This window comes from Choloepus didactylus, chromosome 10, assembly GCF_015220235.1.
Source record: "Choloepus didactylus isolate mChoDid1 chromosome 10, mChoDid1.pri, whole genome shotgun sequence".
NCBI lineage: Eukaryota > Metazoa > Chordata > Mammalia > Pilosa > Megalonychidae > Choloepus > Choloepus didactylus.
In genome coordinates this window covers 76,142,345-76,158,069 of record NC_051316.1, presented here as the reverse complement: position 1 = coordinate 76,158,069, position 15,725 = coordinate 76,142,345, and the positions used below count along the sequence as shown (strand labels likewise).

General features: G+C 40.9%; 1 protein-coding gene across 1 annotated transcript; it reads left to right on the top strand.

Annotated features, from left to right (window-relative positions):
• Positions 1 to 1,940: 1,940 nt before the first annotated feature.
• EQTN (equatorin) lies at positions 1,941 to 10,735 on the top strand. The gene is made up of 6 exons (XM_037850773.1): positions 1,941 to 1,962; positions 4,911 to 4,961; positions 5,574 to 5,639; positions 7,542 to 7,695; positions 8,638 to 8,893; positions 10,388 to 10,735. Exons 1-6 carry the CDS (start codon positions 1,941 to 1,943, stop codon positions 10,733 to 10,735), a joined length of 897 nt encoding a protein of 298 aa, XP_037706701.1.
• The last annotated feature ends 4,990 nt before the right edge of the window (positions 10,736 to 15,725 follow it).

The following is a 15,725-nucleotide window of genomic DNA, read 5'->3' as shown; positions in this document are numbered from 1 at the left end:
CCATTGGTCTTTTGCCTTCGTAAGCCCTTTCTCTGACTGGTAGAAAACAGTGATCCTTTGGGTCTCCTGGAATTAGTGCCAATTAAGAGCCAGTGTCCAGTAATTTCCAAAATGTCTGATTATTTCCTTTTACCTAATGCACACTTACCCTGATAAAAGGTCTTAGGACCCCTTGGGGAAGGCTGGGAGAAAGATTATACATATTTGACAGTGTAGCAGGGTCCTTCTTCAAGGGGAACCAGACTCCCCTTCATTCAAGGGATTCTGGGTCTGTAAACTGGCTCAAGTCTGGGAATTGATTGAGAGGCTGTGACACTCTGTTTGGGTGATTAAAGTTAACTTTCAGTTCTCTTGAACTCTTCTGCTTATATAGACCAATTAAGAATTTAGTAGACTGTCCATCTATTTCCCTTCTAGGGACACCATGATCTTCTGGCCAGTGCCATAGGTCTCTAATTACTGCTCTGACTCTGTTCTCCATTACGGTAACCATGTCAACCTTGTCTTTGGTTATTAACTGCCACCACTTAGTCCCCACCACTCCAGAATCCAATTATCCTCACTGTATTTAAGGATCTCAGTTCAGTGACAGCAGTTCCTACTGTAATTCCAGAACTACAGAGACAAGTGACCACAGAGCTCTTCAAGGATGCTGGACTCCCCTCACAAATTTCTCACAATCCTGGGGAAAGCTGTGCCCTCAAGACCCTCCTCTGGTGGATAATCAGGTCTCAACATGAAAAATCCACATTAACATTCAAATCTTCCTCAGCCTTTGGATACTTTCCTCTACAGAACACCGAGACAGTTCTTGCATTTCAACTTATTTCATGTCGACTACCTTTTGGTCCATGTTTCAACCTACCAAGCAACCAAAAAGAACCTTTTCTACACCATCAAGCAAAAACTTTCAATCTAGAATTTCTGCTTAGTGGATCCATATCAATAAATTCAGCTTAATACAAATTCATAGCCCTTCTTCCATTATTCAACATCCTTAATATCCATTCCCATATATATTCCCAAAATTTCTGTATTTATAAATTGGAAAAATCATGCAGTTCTTTTAAAGTATATACCACTCTAATGGACCACACTTTGTACCTCACCTTTCAGGACATCCTGGAACTTGAGTCTAGTAATAGATCTACAAGCAAAGACAGGTAGTAAGGCTAGGTCCTGAGAATCAGCTATGTCTTACAAAGCAACTATCTCAGAACAGACAATTACAGATTCCCCAGGCAAAGCACGGATAATCTTCTCAGACAGGGATTAAAGGGCTGTTTATACTGGCAAAAAAGACTCAGCAGAATTTTAGGAGTTCAATGTCTACAGCTTCATCAGAATATGCTCATTATGTCTCCATTCCAATTTTTTGGATCCTATTCCTTCCCATTTGTGGTAGATTGAATTATGAACCCCAACACAGACATGCTCTTAATCTGAATTCCTATGGGTGTGAAGCCATTGTAAATAGGGTTAAGGTGTGGCTCAATCGAATGAGGGCCTTGCTCTGGATTACTAGAAGCCTTATAAAGAGAACTGGGAAGTCAGAGAAACTAGAAAGGAAAGGACATTGTCACGTGATAGATGGCAGAGAAACAAGCCAAGGAACCCCAAGGATCATCAGCAGCCAGACTTGAACCCTAGTCTTTGGGGAGAAAGTAAGCCTTATCGATATCTTGATTTTGGACTTCTTTTAGCATCAAAACCAGGAGCCAATAAACTCCCATTTTTTAGGCTAATCCATTATGTGGTATTTGTCATAGAAGTCTGGAAAACTAAGATGTTTTTGGTACTGGAAAGAGGGGTGCTGTTATTACCAAAACCTAAAAATGTGGAATTGGCTTCGGAATTGGGCAATGGGTAGAGGTTGTAAACACTGTGAGGATCTTGACAGAAAAAGCCTACGTTGCTTTGAAGAGACTCTTGGTAGGAATATGGACATTAAAGATGCTTCAGGTAAGGCTTTAGAAGGAAATGATGAATATGTTATTGAAAACTGGCAGAGATGCAATCCTGGTTATAAAGTAACAGAGAACTTGGCAAACCATGTTCTGATGTCACATGGAAGGCAGAACTTGCAAGTGAACTTGGATGCTTAGTTGAGATTTCCAGGCTAAGTATAGAAGCTACAGCTGGTTTCTCCTTGCAGCTTACATAAATTATGAAATGAAAAAAGATAAACTGAGGATTGAACAGTTAAGCACAAAGAAACCAGCAATTGATGATTTAGAAAATTCTCACCCTACCCAGATAGCATGCTCTGAGACAAGGACCAGAAATGGCTCTATCAGAGCTGTCCCTGAGCTCCTAAGAGGTGAATTCCCAAAGAACAGGACTCCTGGCAAGGGTGTGGCTAAACAACCATTTGCTAAAGAGGATGTGGCTGAACATGGATCCAGTCAGTCACATCAGAGGAAGTACTGGTAATGTATTTGTCTAGGAAGGATATATGGAAAATCCTTTTGTCTGATGGCATGGACCCCTTTGAACTGCATACAAAAGTGACAATGTTTTTGAGAATTCTGTATGAACAGAAGTATTGCCAACCTGGCCTGAAAAGGACAGAAAAAGGATGAATTGAAGGAAGGAGGACTTTTTGGGCAGAACCATGGAGGCAGAGATCTGGATCAAAGAGATCTCCTTGGGCCAAGAGAGAGGACCACCTATGTGTGTGGAAAGAGTGCATCTGCCCTTGCACTTGGAGGGGGTAGGACTTCCACACCAGTACTTGGAGAGGATGGGTTCTAAACCCAGGTGTTCAGGGAGAGTTCCGCTGTCACCCCAATGCTTAGAGAGGGTGGGGCCTACACCTCAGTTTTCAGGTTCAGTGTGGACACCATTCCAGTGCTTGAAAAGGTGAGGCCTAGGCTATGGCCTTCAGGGATAATTCTGCTGCTGTCCCAGGGCTTGGAAAGCATGGGGTGGCCACTCAAGCAAGCCCACAGGATGACGCATGGATCCACAGATGAGTCTAAGTCTTTGAGATTTAATTCAGTTTGCTCCGCTGGGTTTTGGACTTGCTTAGAACTCATGACTCCTGTTTCCTTTCCAATTTCTCCCTTTTGGAATGAAAATGGCTATCCTTAAACCTGCCCCACCCTATACTTTGGAAGCAGATCACTTGTTTGCTAGGTTTTACAGGTCTACAGACAGAGAATTCTGCCCCAGGGCCAACCACACCCATAACTGATTGTGATGAAAGTTTATACTTAGAGTTGTTACTGAAACGGCCCAAAGCTTTTGGGATGTTGTGATGGGGTGAATGTAATTTGTATGTGGGGAGAATGTGTCTTTTTGGGGTCCAGAGGATGGACTGTGGCATATTGAATTATGTACACCAACATCAGCATATTATTAATCTTAATCTGCATTCTTACGGGTGTGAACCCACTGTAAATAGGATCTCTTGAAGATGTCATTTTTAGTTAAAGTGGCCAACCTGAATGAAGGTGGGTCTAAACCTGGATTACTGGAGACTAATAAACAGAATCACAAAAGCTAGAAAGGAAAGGATGTCACCATATGAATGTGAAGCAGAGATTCAAGCCAAGGAACCCCAAGGCTTGTCAGCAACCAGCACCACAATGCTACAATCTTTGAGGAGAAAGCAAGCTTTGCTGATCTCTCTCTTTTTTTTTTTTTTTTTTTTTTGGACCTCTTTTAGCCTCAAAACAATTAGCCAATAAATTTCCACTGTTTAGGTCAACCCATTGTGTGGTTGCCATAGCAGCTTGACAAACTAAAAAACTATTCAATGTCCTCACTTTAAGAGCAGTGGGAATGGGGAATGTGGGGAATGCAATTTGCATTGTAATTCAGGTGCTGGCAGGATGAGACTCTAGGTTTGATTTTCAGAAATCTCAGCTCTGTGGTTACAGGACATAAGGGTCTCTTTCAGGGAAGACACAAAATCGTTCAAGTTGCAACTTGAGCTGGGAATTTGAAGCCCTGAGCTCATCCTTTCTTTTCTCCACTTTCTCCAGTTCAGTTAGGAACACTAATCAATTTTATTATACTCCTTAGTTTGACAAACATGTTCTGAGGAATCCAGTGCATAGTCACCCAGATCTTCCCTTTTATAAATAACTGATTAGGAGCAGCCAGTGGTGATATTTTATGTATCTCCATTGCCACATAACATTGGGCTATCAGTATCCTCTTCACCACTGGTAAAAGAGCCATTAATGCCTTTAAATCAAATCAGATTAGAAAATTTATTCCAGAAACTCCAGAACCAATTCAGAAAACTTCTCTTTAAGATTCTGTTCCTCTAGAATCACTCTCAGTACCCAAATCTATTTCAGTCAAGATTCTCCAAATAACAGAATCGAAAGAATGAAATACATAGGTATTTATGCTGCAGAATTTATTCTTCTCAGGGAAGTCTCATTTTTTGCTTGTAAGGCCTTCAATTGATTGGATGACACCTACCCACATTATTGGGGGTAGTCTCTTTTACTTAAAGTCAACTGATTTTAGATGTTACCCACATCAACGTCTAGATCAGTGTTTGGTTAAATTAGTGGGTATTATAGCCTAGCCAAGTTGACATATAAAATTAATCATCACAAGTTGATTAGGTCCCTCCATATGTACCAATCTTGCATTCCTATTAAAGACTTCTTTTTCCTGCAATATAACAACGATTTTTTTCTGACCCCCAAAATTAAGGGTGGGTTCCCTGAGCATAAGGCCTGTACCTTATTCATTTTGATAAATTTATTGCCAAGCAAATGTCTGGCACATGGTAGGAGCCCAAGGTATAACTATTAGTGGCTAAATTAACAAACAAATGAATGTTCTGTCACATATTTACTAAATCCAAATTACCTTATTGTGTTATTCTGTTTTCTTGTTTGTTTGTTTGTTTTTGTTTTTGTTTCATTTTGTTTTTGTTTTAACAGAAACAACCAAGCGACAAAATGATTCTGCATTTTGGAAAATGTTATCTGAAGGTAAATATATATAATTAGATAGCTGAGGAGATGTTTTGGTTTTCTAAAACCCTATGCAAGAAAGCCAAGATCAGTCTAAATGCTTCCAATGTAAAGACTCAATAAGTCAATATTTTCCTGCCATTGTCATCGATAATAGCAAGTGCATAATAAACACAGAAATTTGATAAACTGTCACACATTGTCTGATCCCCCCCGCCAAAAGCTCTACACTTGTGGCAGTGTAGTCATTCAATTTAATTTATTTATGATTGAAATGTTTTAATGAGGCTCTTGCCCAAATGAGTCCCTTGCGTTTTGAGCCATATGCACATAAGCACAGGGACATGCATACAGAAATGCAATGTATATATCATATATATATATATCATATATCATAAATACACATATATAAAAGTAAGGTATATATCAAAAATACAAATACGCATGAAAAGCTGTAATGTACATATCACATTTATGTGCACATGTATAAATGTAATGTATATATCACATACATATACTCATGTATTATAAATGTAATGTATATACCATATATATTATATGCACACATACATATGCACACAATAATTTCAGTAGGTGACTTTTTATCATAACATCAATTTGTTTTAACAGTTCTAAATGAAACAACAATGGAGGAACAAGCATCTGACAGAGATCAATTATTTCACCCAATTCCAGGTAAGAAAAAAATACTTCAATTAATGGATACATAATACTCACACATATTTTGGTGTTTGTACGGTGACACTCTCTTCCCTAGTAAGGTAGACTCTATGCCAACAGGGTAATGGCTAACATCATATCAGAGAGAACGATGACTGTTTTAGGAGAGAAATGATTCTTAAACATTCTTTTCCAGTTATCTTTTTGCAGATGACCATTCCCATCTTCCTGCTTTGTAGCTTTTATTCCTGAAACAGGTAAACAAAATGGAGGAGTGGGAAAGGTAATAATAAATACAGTACAGTCATTTTTATTAATGGATAAAGTATATTTATATGAATACAAGAACTGATTTGAATGAAAAAATTCATGACAAGCCAATACGGTAATCCCCTCCCCACAACCTCTGTCCCACAAATAAATCACTGAAAAAAGAAATAGCATTGGTGGATATTATCTAAGACCTATCATCTCATTTCTCCCACCAGATTATTTGACAAAGCACAGACACTTGCCTTCTGTTCTGCAAGAAAATGTAGTGGGTCTTCTGTGCTTAGAAAAGTTATATACAGGATTGACAAATGCTCAATCATTTTAAAAATGCTTCATTTCTGTTATTTAATATTTAACTGATTAAATTAAGCCTGATTGATTCTCTATCATTTACTGAGCACATACTATATGCCAGGTGCTCTACATACATTACTATGTCAGTTGGTCCTCACAACAACCCCATGAAGTCAGTAGTGTCTCCATTTTACAGATGAGGAAACTGAGGCTTAGAGAAAAAAACCTAACCTTGCTACAGCACTGGCTTTTCTGTAACTTCTACTGGTTAGGAATTCCAAACTTTACTTTAGTTTTGAGCATCATCTTGATAAATAAAATGTACTATGAGTACTCCTCTCTACAAACACAATTTTAGGAGGTACAAAAGCCATTCAGGAGCATAGTCTCAAAGCCAGAAAACAGTTATTGACTACTGTTAAGATTATACTTTGACAATTATAATTCTAAAACATCAAAGAATATAGACACAGGAGTTTGTCATTGCTTATTACCTAGACATCATTACCTAAAAAATAATGAAAACCTTTGGATCATTTGGACAGAAGGAATCAAAGGAGAGAGAGAAATATCAACACAGTCATTTAAAGTCATCATTAAATGAATGTTTCTTAAGTCAGATACATATTCAGGAAAATGTAAAATTTGGCAATAAAGATATATTTCATTAATAATATTAATGAATTAATATAATAATAGTAAAAACACTCTCGACAAATCTGGATCCAGAAGTGATTTTTATTATATAGCTTATTCTAGAAAGATCAATTTAGTTTGCATTTATTTTTTTAATGTCAAGTACACTAGGTTTGATCTTCCCAGCAATAAAATGATAGTTTCAGCTTTTTAAGCATCATGGAGAAAACATCCTTTAGTTTAAAAGAAAAATCAGTGCATGTCCCCTAAGTAAAATATATATACACCTTTCTCTCCTGAAAGATTAGCCCCTTGTGAGTGACTTAATCATTTTAATAGTAATCTCTGCAAAGTCTTGAACCAGTTTCTAGTAGAGTCAGAGAGACAAATTGTGTTATACGTACACAATTTGACATCATGTAAACCTGGATTTAAAACCAGATTTTGCCACTTACTAGCTATGTGCCATGTGCAAATTCATAGATTTATTCTGTAAAATGGAGCTAGGGACAACTTCTCCAAGATTGTTGTGAGATTAAACAGAACAATAGGCTCTGGGAAGTAGCGTTCCCTTTTGCACTGACTGAGTGGGGGCTGGGGGTGGGCAGTGAGTACTGTGGATAGTGGACAGCGTCTCCTCAGTTGCTTTGCAGTCCTTATTTCTTGAGAAAAACACCATTACCTTTTCATTGCATTTTCTTTCTGTTCTCTCAGGCTCTGATGTGACCTCTGGGGACAAAGACGAACAATCAGAGCTACAGGAAGTCAAGTTAAAATTAATGCTGGGCATCTCGTTCATGACCCTCTTCCTTTTCCTCATCCTCCTGACAATCTGTGGTGTCACGTTGTACAAACTGAACAAGCTGAGGTAAGTCTGCAGACCCCTGGGGTTTGCATGGCATTTGTAATGTCATGTTCTCCCCTCCTCTCTTTGGTAGATTGTTAGGAACATGTGACACACAAATTATATAAGTCTGGCTCCGTTTCCCCTATTTAGAAAGGACCATGGGGCTGTCACTCAGGGAATACTCTAGTTGAACTTCCTTCCGATATTTTAAATAGTCATCTATAAAGAGAAAACCCCTAATCAATTTCAATTAGAAAGGATATAGAGAATCTAGATATGCTTCCTCTTTTGATAGCTTGGAGTAAAAATACTATGGATTCTCTTCTAAATATTGTATCAGCTTATTGTCTAATGCTTTTCATTCAAACAAGGCTTGAGGCCTTCAAAAAACAGCAAATCTCTCTGTCACATTTGCACCTAGACACCTATTCATTTGTTCTTTCTTATAAAAAAATATTAAATGCAACTCTAGCCTGCTCGATGGGACTGCCTATTTTAAAATTTTTACACAGTGTAACAGTTTACTTTCAAAAGTCCTAACGGATGTACTTAATATTCCCAGCTATTATTAAGTCAATTCTTTTTACTGTGCTGTTTTTTAATGAATGGTGTGTTTCTCTAGTCCATTAAAACTGTGACCCCAGGTATTTATTCCCCTTAATTCACTTTCATGGTTTATGTCTTTTATTAAGGCATCTTTCAGTGTTTTAGTAAACAGGTCTCTAAATTCTAGTGTTGAGGTTGAAACATACTGTATCCTCACAAGTATTAAATATAATAAAATTACAATTAAAGAAGAAACTATATATCATTACTAAGTATCATCACTAAGTGAGTTACTAAATAATTCTAATACACTGGACAGAATTCATATTTTGGTTTAATTTTTGCAGAAATTAAGTTTGGTTGAGATACAAATGCACACAGTTAAAAATAATTCCTGATATATGTTTTCTTTTTCAGTTCTAAAAATGTATGTGAGACTCCATACCCAGTCAACCCAGAGCTGGCTGCCCTGTCTTATTTTCACCCCACAGAAGGTGTATCAGACACATCTTTCTCAAAGAGTGCTGAGAGCAGCACATTTTGGGGCAACGCTCCCTCCGAATTTAGAAGACCAGGCATAAGAAAGTCTAAATCTAGAAATATGGCAGATATGATTTCGACAGCCTCAGAAGATACATGTGTAAATGATGAGTCAGACTTACCTCACAGTGAGGTACTGAGTGAAGACATCCAAACTGATTAATAAACATTCTTTTTTTGGTAAAAAAATAAAAAGTATCTACTTTTGTGACTCAGATTGATGTCATGATTTTGAAACCCTGCTGAGATGTATTTAAATTTTCTAGTGTCTTTAAAAGAATGAAATACTAAAATCTCTCAATTATGAGGATTATTTAATTGAAAATGTACAAGGAAATAATTTAGAGTATGGGAACATCGTCAAGTAAAAATAATCCTGGAAAGTGACTTATGAAAAGTGTACACTCTAGTTGGTCATTTAAAAATGAGGACATTTAGATATTTACCTTACCAGTGGGCATTTTGAGGAGTATCAGGCTGATCACCGCTACCTATGCCCCCCGCCCCACCAAAGCATTAAGAACACCTGTTCACGTTCTATTGCCAAAACAGCTGTGTCATAGCAAGAGCGGAAACTAAGTAGTATTAGAGAACTCCTAGCATTCTTGGATTGTTTAAAAGCCAGCCAGGCTCCTTTCACAGGACAGAGTAAGACAGAAAAAAAAGTGTTTTTTCCCCCATTTCTAAAGTATCCGTAATTATTTGAGATAACATGGTGTCCCAGAAGAAGAGAAAGAAAGAATCCCAGCACAAAATTTTCTCGAGTGAGGATTCACGGACCCAGAGTCTTTAGAGCTGAAGAGCCCCCTTTTCTCTCTTTCTTCAGGCATCTGGGCTCATTAGGCTCTATTGGAAGAAAAGCAAAGCATCTAAAGACTAATTCAAATTATTAATGACTTATGAGGCTCTCCATCCCAGGAATATTTCAATTTACAGAGGATAACAGGAATAAGGATATTATTCCCTTCTCAGCAGTAAGTTTCCAATGGAAAGATTTCAGAGACTTTTCTGGATATGTGTGTGGTGGGCACGGGTCAGGCTTCATTGCTCTCCTAAAATCTCTCCATATTTTTGAGGGCCTACTTTATGCTAGGCACTTTGGTTTATTGTATCACATTGATTTCTACTACTCCATGAAAGGTGGGTTCGTTTTACAGCTCAAGAAATGAAAACTCAGTTAAGTCAGATACTTTGCCTAAGGTCATTCTGCTGCAGGGGGGCAAAGCTCAGATTCGCTTCAAAACTGAGGTTCTCTGCATGATCCATGGAGGTTATTAGTTAAACTTACAGCAAAAGTCAAAGGACTTTGTTCAGGAGCAAGGTAGGGCCTGCACCCAGCAGGCATGAGGCTTTTTAACTCAGGTGTTCTCTCATCTCTTGGGAAACTGTTTTCGCTACCTGTGGCTTAGGTCTCCACTTTCTTCCCCTTGGAGAACAGATACACTTTCCTATACCATCCATTTTCCCTCACTGTCCATTTCCTCCTGAGACTCTAGCCTCTGTCTTACCATTGGCTGGGAAAGCCAGAAAGCTCCGCCTTTGAGTAGCGATGGAACATATAAGATTGTACCTTAAGGGAATAGAGTGGAAGGACAGGTGCTCACCGCTGCCTGATCTCTCCCAAAAGTATCCAGAGTTTCTGAGTCAGTTTGGGGTGGCCTTTGAGCAGCGGTCCATGCTACCCTCTGCCGGTTACTTGTGCAATTTTCCATGCCCTTTGAACAGCCAACAAGCCGGCGATTGCTGCCAGCGTTTGTACTGTCACTTCAGGCACCGGGAGATGCTGTGGGAACGGAATGAGGCAGGCAGATGCAGCTGCTTGGCGGCGCTCTGGGTGCAGAAGAACCAGGTTGAGTACACGGGTGAGAAAGGGCTTGCGGGAGGACTGCTAGGTGGGCTCGGGGAGGAGCTGACCACCAAGCAGCTCCACATTTTTTCTCCACCCGTCCTTGGGAGGTACCAAGGATTTTCTTGATTGGAAATAGGTATTAAGGGTTGCTTTTGAATAATATCAGTTGTCTTCAGCTCTAAGGTAAAGCCTTGTATAGAGAAAACGTTAATTGGTATAGCATTACCCTGGAGAAAATGTCTAAAATAGGGAAAAGACGTTCGCTGCTAACAATGTTTTTAAAACGGGCTCCTCATTCTCAGACATTTGGCAAAGCCTGTAAGGCGCAGTTGAAGGTATTTTGAGGAAGCTGGGAGCCACCAGCAGGCGTGGAGAATGTCAGGTAGGCCTTGAGTGGGCCCCTGCACACTTGACTTTTTCTGCTCCTTGTGTTCACCTTCTCTTCTCCCTCCTCTCCTAGTCTAGGAGTGAGGAGAGGGTGGTACAGCCCAAGCTGATGAGGCGGGGTCTTCTAATTTGTTCACTGCAGACCCTCCATGTCCTGCCAAACCGCCACTTCCTAAACAGGCTCTCTGGACTTCGGACGTTTTCTCTGAAAGGGTGTAATAAAACCAGTATCTTTTTAGCCCACCCTTCTCTCCCCATCCTAAAACGCTCTATTTCCTGTCCCTGATGCACCGTAACCTGCTTCGTCCCAGGCCCCCCATGGAGGGGCTTTAGCCTATTTAAATTCTGCACAACCACGCCCGAGTTGCATAACGCTGGTGTAAGTGCCTGTGTTCCTCTACCATTGTTTTCAATTTATAACTAGTTGAGGTACTTAGAGTCAGTTCCTATAAACTGGCGTGATGGGTAAGAAGAATAACAAGCAGTTGCCTTAGAAAGAGGAACCAAATTGCTTCAAAGTCCGCAAGATTAGATCTACCCTGCCTCGCACACCCAGATCAGGGGCCTGACGTGCCAACCCTTGGTTCCCTCTTCCCTCGACCCTCCCGCGGAAAGCCTGCGGAAGAGAGGGGTGCGATGGGAGGCCCCTTGGGGGCGTTTTCGAGGGCGGCCTGAGTGGTCAAGAGTTTCCTGAAAATGGGGGTTCGGGACGGGCGCGTCGGTGATGTTTGGGAAGGCGGTCGGCGTGGGCCGGCGGCTGCAAGGGCACCTCTTCCCTCCCCGGGCACGCGCTGCCCCCGCCGCGGAGAGCGCTCGAGCGCGGAGCCCCGCCCGCTGCTGCCTGGGGGGCTGGGCCGGGGGCGCGACGCCAGGGAGGAGGGGGCGAGGAGCGTGCTGCCCGCGGGTGGTCTCCGTGCGAGGACCGGCGGAGGCCAGCTCCCGGGAGCACGGAATCCTAGAAGAGCGTGCATCAGGCTTGCTGGTTGTAAGATGCGTGTGCGTGGTCTTGTGTGGTCTTACCCCTTCTCCCCGTCACCCGTCCCCAGCGTGAATTGCAACCGGTTTCCTATACTCTTGTGAAAAGTGGCGGAGCGGGACTCCCACTGAAGTAAGATGGGAACTGGAAGCCAGGCCTTTGTAATTGTAGTGGGCGCAGTAATTACAAATCAAAAGAAGCTGTTCCCAGTTCCATCTAGCCTGAGGAAAGGTTGTAAATGTGCCCCCAGACTTCAAAATGAAGCTTCCAAATCTAGCTTCTGGCGAAGTAAAAAATTTTAACTGCTTGAAGAAAAAGTTTAGGGACGTTGTTTTCTGTAGTGCCCCCAAAGAAATGCTTAAACTGCATTTCCTCAATCATGGCAACCATATAATACCGAACTTATGCCAAAACGCATTTCAGACTGGTTGTTTAGAAGTTACTTCTCTTTTCATTTTATTTAACGGAAAATTAGACCCAGGCGTTTATATTTGGATTGCAGGGTAATTCTCATTATTGTATTTGCTCCTCTCCTACTACCTCCCCCATCAACATGTCACACACCTAGTACATTGTTTTGGGTTTCAATAAAGTTAATTTCTTAATTAAAATGAATAGTAAGTTGAAAGGCTCTTGAGCCAGAGGAAGCTTACTTGTTAGAGAGGAAGTGCGCCCGTTGAGTGTGTGTGTGTGTGTGTGTGTGTGTGTGTGTGTGTGTGTGTGTGCGCGCGTGCGCGCTATGAAAGCGCAGAGGTTACCTAAAGAAATTCAGATTTTTTTTTTTTTTTTTTTTTTTAAAGCATATTTTGGCTACACCTCAGATCTGAAATCTCCTCTTTGGGAGAAGGGAGGAGCATGTAAGTGGATCCCATAGTTGATATCGGAAAGTTTATCTCAGAAAGTAGGAAGAGGTTGTGATTTTCTGGTGAAAAGTTAGGAAGGAGCTTCCAGGGTCTTATGGATAACCTTTACTTCCAGCCTTAGCTCTTGTCACTCTCCTAGGTTTCCTCAGGAGTGTGGCTCTAGCTGCTCTGACATTTCATTTTGTTTATAATTTTTTTAGATTTTTAAGGTTGGAGGGTTTTGTTTTGCTTTTAGGCATTCTATAGAACATTAGGGACCATATTGAGAATGCTGAGACACACTAAATTAAGACTAGTGATTTAAATAGCTTTTTATTATGGGTGGAAGAGATTTATTGGTGTGTGAGGATATATACAGCTCTGAGTAAGTGGCATTCAGCTATTTGAAATTTCCAAATTGTAACTGATTGATAATAAATTAGATGAGTTGTTTACATCCAAACCATGTCACATTTGATACAGTTTAATAATTATGCATATATCAGACCTGTCCCAGCAGTGTAAAGTCACTCTAGTAATAAGGCATGAATGTACCTTAGTCAGTTATGGGAATTGGCTAGAACTTTGAAGGTAGTCATTGCTTTCTTATTCTCTTTTCAAGAGCTGATCAGTTGGTGTGTTTAAGATTGGTTTTGGAAGAGTTAATTTCATTTTATTAAGAAGCCATTTGACTGAGGGGCAAGATGGCGGCATAGAGAGGAGTGGAAGCTAAGCAGTCCCCCTGGAACAACTACAAAAAAACAGAAACAACTAGTAAATAATCCAGAATAACTGCGGGGGAACAAACGAGACCATCCACTCATCATACACCAACCTGAATTGGGAGGAATGCCCGAGAACACAGCATAAAATTTGTAAGTAAAACCTGCGGAACCAGGTCGGGAGACCCCCTCCCCCATAGCCCGAGCTGCGGAGTCTTGTGGTGCCAGAGAGAAGCTCTCTCCCAGCAAGTGAATATAGCTCAGCTGAGCTCCAACTGGGGTTTTAAGCAGCGAATGTGAACTGCTCACTACAGGTACGCATCCCCAAAAAACAGACAGAGGCTTTGGGTGACGACTGACCTGGGAGAGCCGGAGGGTCGCCTTGACTGGGTCTGAAGGGGACTATCTGTTTCTTTTGCGGCTCAGTGGAGAAAGCCCCAGTCATTTTAAGTTTCTAGGGCTGTGACTCTGGGAAGGGCGGAGACAGCACAAGCAGAGAGCAAGACCATTGAAATGCTAATGACCTCCACCTGGGGGCTCTGTCTTCTCTAGGAGGAAAGGGGTGGGGCCCTTTCCATTCAGAACCAGACCCCAGAGCCTGGGGGAACACGGCCATACTGCCTCACACCAGTCAAGAATTATAGGCTAACAGGCGTCACCTGCTGGGCAGAAAAGCACAGTGACCTGAGGCATCAAAGGGTGGAGCAATTTTCGAAGACACACCCTCAGGGAAACCAGATACTGAATATTTCTTCCCTCTGGGACCTGAGCCTGTTCTGGTCTGGGAAAACCCGATTTGGATAACCAAGGAAACCATGCCTAGACAACAGAAAATTACAACCTACACTAAGAAAAACAAAGTTATGGCCCAGTCAAAGGAACAAACGTACACTTCAACTGAGATACAGGAATTTAAACAACTAATGCTAAATCAATTCAAAAAGTTTAGAGAAGATATTGCAAAAGAGATAGAGGCTGTAAAGGAAGCACTGGACATGTATACGGCAGAAATCAAAAGTTCAAAAAACCTACTAGTAGAATCTATGGAAATGAAAGGCACAACACAAGAGATGAAAGACACAATGGAAACATACAACAGCAGATCTCAAGAGGCAGAAGAAAACACTCAGGAACTGGAGAACAAAACACCTGAAAGCCTACACACAAAGGAGCAGATGGAGAAAAGAATGAAAAAATATGAGCAACGTCTCCGGGAACTCAAGGATGAAACAAAGTACAATAATGTACGTATCATTGGTGTCCCAGAAGGAGAAGAGAAGGGAAAGGGGGCAGAAGCAATAATAGAGGAAATAATTAATGAAAATTTCCCATCTCTTATGAAAGACATAAAATTACAGATCCAAGAAGCGCAGCGTACTCCAAACAGAAGAGATATGAATAGGCCTATGCCAAGACACTTAATAATCAGATTATCAAATGTCAAAGACAAAGAGAGAATCCTGAAAGCAGCAAGAGAAAAGCAATCCATTACATACAAAGGAAGCTTAATAAGACTATGTGCGGATCTCTCAGCAGAAACCATGGAAGCAAGAAGGAAGTGGTGTGATATATTTAAGATACTGAAAGAGAAAAACCACCAACCAAGAATCCTGTATCCAGCAAAGCTGTCCTTCAAATATGAGGGAGAGCTCAAAATATTTTCTGACAAACAGACAATGAGAGACTTTGTGAACAAGACACCTGCCCTACAGGAAGAAGCCATTTGTCCAGGATATGCTGGAATCTGCTTTTCTTCTCAAAATGGTTCAGAAGATAAAACAAAACTCATTTTTCTATTGACAGCACTGAGTACAACTATGGAAGAATTGGAAAGAATCAACAAAGAAATTGAGTCAGTCAAGACTGAGGTTGAAGAAAAGCAGAAGAGGCTCTCCCAATTCACTTTAGCACGTGAAGAGCTATCTCAAAGCCCTGTGGCCTCTGTGAGCAACACAGATGTGAGAAAAGAGTTCCCTGAAAATGGCAGTCAGCCTAGAAAGTATGTGGTAGACCACAAATGTCCAGCAACTGACCTTGAATATGATCCCTTGCTCAGTTATTCTGCAGGGCTGCTTGGAGCTTCTCATGCAAAGCAGGATGAGACTGATAAACACCAACTTTGTCACTTGAAAAGATCTGTGGGTGAAAATTGCCAAGGGTCCCCAGAGCGCCAAAGAACCTATGTTTCA